The sequence below is a fragment of the Citrus clementina genome, unplaced genomic scaffold, assembly GCF_000493195.1.
Source record: "Citrus clementina cultivar Clemenules unplaced genomic scaffold, Citrus_clementina_v1.0 scaffold_3, whole genome shotgun sequence".
Classification (NCBI taxonomy): Eukaryota; Viridiplantae; Streptophyta; class Magnoliopsida; order Sapindales; family Rutaceae; genus Citrus; species Citrus x clementina.
Window position 1 is genome coordinate 11268792 of NW_006262339.1, and position 4579 is coordinate 11273370.

The 4579-nt window shown below is 38.7% G+C and overlaps 1 protein-coding gene across 1 annotated transcript; it reads right to left on the minus strand.

Annotated features, from left to right (window-relative positions):
* Nucleotides 1-1341: 1341 nt before the first annotated feature.
* On the minus strand, nt 1342-4268 carry LOC18047210 (receptor-like protein kinase FERONIA). Its single transcript, XM_006441015.2, has one exon. It carries the CDS (start codon nt 4171-4173, stop codon nt 1492-1494), a length of 2682 nt encoding a protein of 893 aa, XP_006441078.1. The 5' UTR covers nt 4174-4268; the 3' UTR covers nt 1342-1491.
* Nucleotides 4269-4579: the final 311 nt, after the last annotated feature.

The following is a 4579-nucleotide window of genomic DNA, read 5'->3' on the forward strand; positions in this document are numbered from 1 at the left end:
GTAGAAGTACTAAAAAAATAACTTGCGTTAGAAAAAATAATAAATAAAGAGATAATTAATGGATAATAAATGAATGGCTTAAAATTGTTTTTGTCCTTCAATTGACTAGCATCATAGCCTTCATTTTCGGTCAATAACCTTTATCAATAGTCTAGAGAGAAATTTTAAAATATCTTTGAAGTATCATGTCATATATATATATATATATATATATATATAAAAGTAGATAATATTATAATACGTGCGTATTTATTTTTAAAGAATTAATATATAATGATTAATTATATAAAATTTAATATATATATATATATATTCTAAAAAATGCAAATTAACTGCCGACCCATTCGATCAATCAAGTTGTAACTAGTTAGCTACATAGCCAGTGACATATGGTGGACCTCTCGATTGTCGCTGTGATGGCCATGATCAGCACAATTCACGCATAATGATAATGTTGTGGTGGGAAATAATAACTGACTTGCTCAAGTCGTCGCGGGTGGCGGCGTTCAACTTTTCAAAGTCTCGTGCAGAAAACATACGAAAGCATTTGTTTTCAACAGTAGACTTTTTTTTTGTTCTTTATAGAGCTAATTATACCATAAGCTTTCCAATTGGACTAGAATTGCTTAGCAAGCCTGTTTTAAAAAGTTCAATTTTAAGATTCACCGGAAAAATAATTTTGTAACGATTTCCAATTTTGTTCTTATCTTCATTGATTGTACTTTGAATGGAAATTCTTTCACACGTTCTCGCCTTTATTGTTTGTTTTGTCTCCATCCATGGAATTTCCTCCATGGAAATGAATGATAACCAATATCCGGTGGCCCTTCAGATTTACAAAGACTTGCATATGCAATTGCTACGAATTAATTAATGGTTATATCTTTTTTTTTTAATTTTAATTCAATGGTTTCATCACACAGCATTTAACTGAATTGAAGATTCTTCAATGGCCTAAAATAATTACATTTGTTTTTAAAACGATAATTCGAGTTGTACCCAATTATGATCTAGATGATTGTTGTAGAATCAGACAGAAAAGCTCTCATCATGATTAATTCTCTCCAAGGAAAAAAATTTAAAGAATATATAATTTAAAGTAAAACCCAACTAGATATCGAGAGACAAATTAATCTAAACAATATATGTATTCAGCTTGTCACAAAACTAATTAATTAAAACTATCCTGTAATGTATGGCATATGGTCACCTTTGGTATGCAACTCCCTCAGTAGGACGCATAGCTATCTAAAAAGGTTATTTTGTTAATGGATGATAAGGTCTGTACCATAACAGAGCTATCTGTTATATATATATTATTACTTTATTAGTGCCTTTTCATTGATAAAAAGGGTAAGAATAGTATAACAAAGGATTAAACTCAGACACATTCTGAAGTCAACTCAATTACAAACAAGATGCAAAAAAAGAAAAATCTAAGCTAGCACTTAAGGAGGCTAATATGATTTAGCAATATCTGATCATCATGTATCATCTCCCTTTTGGATTCAGGATCTCGGAGAACACAGCTCCAGTATACTTATTAGAACTTCCAGTAGAAAGACTTTGATCATCAGTAGCAGTAGTAGTTGATATGGTAACCGTACTAATGGTTTTTGAATCTGAAAGTACATGTTCACCAACACCAGAGAACATGGAACAACTACCATCGGTTTCGTAGTTGTCCAAAATTTTTTCTTCCTCCTGATTCTCATCAATCTCCTTTGCAATTGCAATACTATTTTCCTGCAGCTGCAATGCGAACTCAAGTCCCCAAACCACATCGCTCATCGAGGGCCGTCTGATTCCTTCATCAATCAAGCAGCTCATCGCTACCTCAGCAAATTTGTTCAAACACTCTGGCTTTATCTTACCCTTCAAGAATGGATCAACAATCTGGTCAATTGTTCCATTTTGATAACATTGTTGCGCCCAAACGGCTAAACTCACTTGTTTCTTATCTGCTGTCCGAAGAATAGGTGGCCGAGCACACAATACTTCGAACAACACAACACCGAATGAGTAGACATCAGATTTTTCAGTAAGCTGCTGAAGTCGGTAGTACTCAGGATCTAAGTATCCGACACTGCCCTTAACAACCGTACTCACATGAGTTTTGGACACCGAAGTTGGTCCAAATTTGGAGAGTCCGAAATCAGAAACCTTGGCCACCCATTTCTCGTCTAACAAGATGTTGGTTGTCTTCACATCACGATGAATGATAACAGCATGGTTTGCCCCAGTATGCAAATAGTGAAGCCCACGAGCTGCACCAATGCAGATTTCAAGCCTTTGATTCCATGGAAGAGAGGGATTGTCGCTATGGTAGAGATGATCACGTAGAGTCCCACGAGCCATGAAATCGTATACAAGGATCATCTCCCTGCCATCGTTGCAATAGCCGATGAGAGAGACTAAGTGAAGATGCCGGAGCTGCGAGAGCATTCCTATCTCAGTTTGGAATTCCAGGGCGCCCTGTTGCGACTCTGGTTCCAGTCGTTTGATGGCAACAGGGGTAGTGCTGCCATTGATGAAGCCTTTGTAGACATTACCAAATCCTCCAACTCCAATTACGAGATCATTGTCGAAGTTGTTTGTAGCCGCTTGGATTTCAGATAGAGAAAATTGGGTGCAAAGATCGGAAGGAAGGAATGAGCCGCGTGATGACTTGGTTGCCTTGACAGTCTTAGAAGAAAAAAAAGTCCCCAAAAGTGAAGTACCTGTACCGGAACCCGAGTCCTTGACTTTTCTTCCTCTCCAGAAAATTAACAACAATAGTAGAGATAGCACACCAAAGCCTGATATAACACCAGCAACGATCCCGATTACATTACTCTTCTTATTCGATTTTGTTGTTGGAGACACATCTAAATTAGGTGGGATCGTCCGACGTTCAGGATTAGGTCCGGCTAGATTCCCATTGTTGTCCACTTTAAAGATTTCAAGGCCGTTCAAGATAGCATCAGAGTATTTGGTCCTCCATCTGGGGGCAGGGTGCAGTTGAATAGAAAGATTCTGCTTCATATTTTCTTCATTTGGTTTTGATCCTATCATCACAGCATAATCTCTATATATGGGAACACCATTCGCACCACTCCAAGCTATCACATCTGCTTGAACTTCAGCAGTTAAATTAGCAATGAAGATCTGGAACATCCTATCGCCCTCTTGAGTTACCTCTATTTGAAACTCACAAAAATGAAGCCTCAGAAAATATGTAAAGCCGGAATCCACTTCGAACTCCCAAGTGAGATTATACTTCTCGTTGATTTCCCTGTGCTGCCCCATCGTCCTGGCGGTGGTGTAGACCACATCTGGAGCAGAGTGAGTACTTTTCCAAGTGAGATGAATACTCTGGTTAACGGGAAGAGCACTTGGTCTGGCATCTGTCAAGTAGGGGTCGTCCATATACCAAGTTCGGTACATGCCGCCGGTGTCGTATGACGGTGAGATTTGTTGCCCGCCGACGTTTATCCGGTATAAATTCGCCAGAGCATTTCTGTTTAAGATACTGTATGTGATGTCCTGGCCAACAAACTTGAACCCCCGGCTGGGATCATCGGCCGCGGTGTAATAGAAATTGAGGGGCATGGATACAATCTCAATTCCATTGATAAAAGCATATGAATCATTGTAATCCGGACTTGGAGTGAAGGTTATGTTCAATAGCCTCTGATCGTCTTCGATGTTAATGCAGAATTCTTTGAAAAAGGGATGGCCGTTGCCATCTGCTGTAAGTGAAGCGCTAAAGTTTCTTAACAGAGTGAAAGAAGCTGCTTTAACAGAGAAGAAAGCTGCAGAGGGGTTGAACCCTGGTTTTGAAATTGGATTGAAATGCAGGCGGATGAACTTTTGACCGGCGGTGACGTTGAATATGTAGGTGAATTGCGAATGAGAAACGCGTGATTTTGAATATGGGACTTGCTTATTTTCAGTGACGGTTGTTGATTTGGGAGCGGATGCGTCTTCATGTGGGGAGTATTGAGAGTTAACATCTCCAACCCAAGTCTGGCCGGGAGTACTCGTGTTGCCCAACCAGCCACAAGCAAGAAATATGTTGCTTTCTACTAGAGGGTAATTAGAGTCACCGGTGACGACAACAGCTAGATGATGGCTGGAGAAGAAGAAAAAGAAGAAGAAGAAGAAGTGGAAGATTTTTCTGTATGTCTCCATTAATTTTTTGACAATTAATCAATAGGCAGGCTGCAGCTATAGCTTTGATTCTTCAGATAGCTAGACATTTAAAGTTAGCAAATTTTGTAGCAATATGTCCGTCTCTGTCAGTTGGGGGCCACAGGCGCCATGGCGTTTCGGACATGACAATCAAAATGATGGAACAATTAAGTCTTCGTCAACTTCTTAGTCTTTGCCCTTTGGTATCAGTCCATTCTACTATCACCCGTAAGGCACTTTCCATGGCTACTATTACTAGACTTGTTTTGAAATATCAACTTATATACAAACATACTCTGAAACTTCGTAGTAACCACAAATCAATCAATTGGATTCCATAATTAAATATACACTTAACAAATCTAGATTGGACTTGAATGTTAAATTAGTGTTCGGTCACTAAATT

Coding starts and splice junctions, on each gene's coding strand:
- LOC18047210 (XM_006441015.2), bottom strand. CDS start 4,173: ATGGAGACATACAGAAAAATCTTCCACTTCTTCTTCTTCTTCTTTTTC.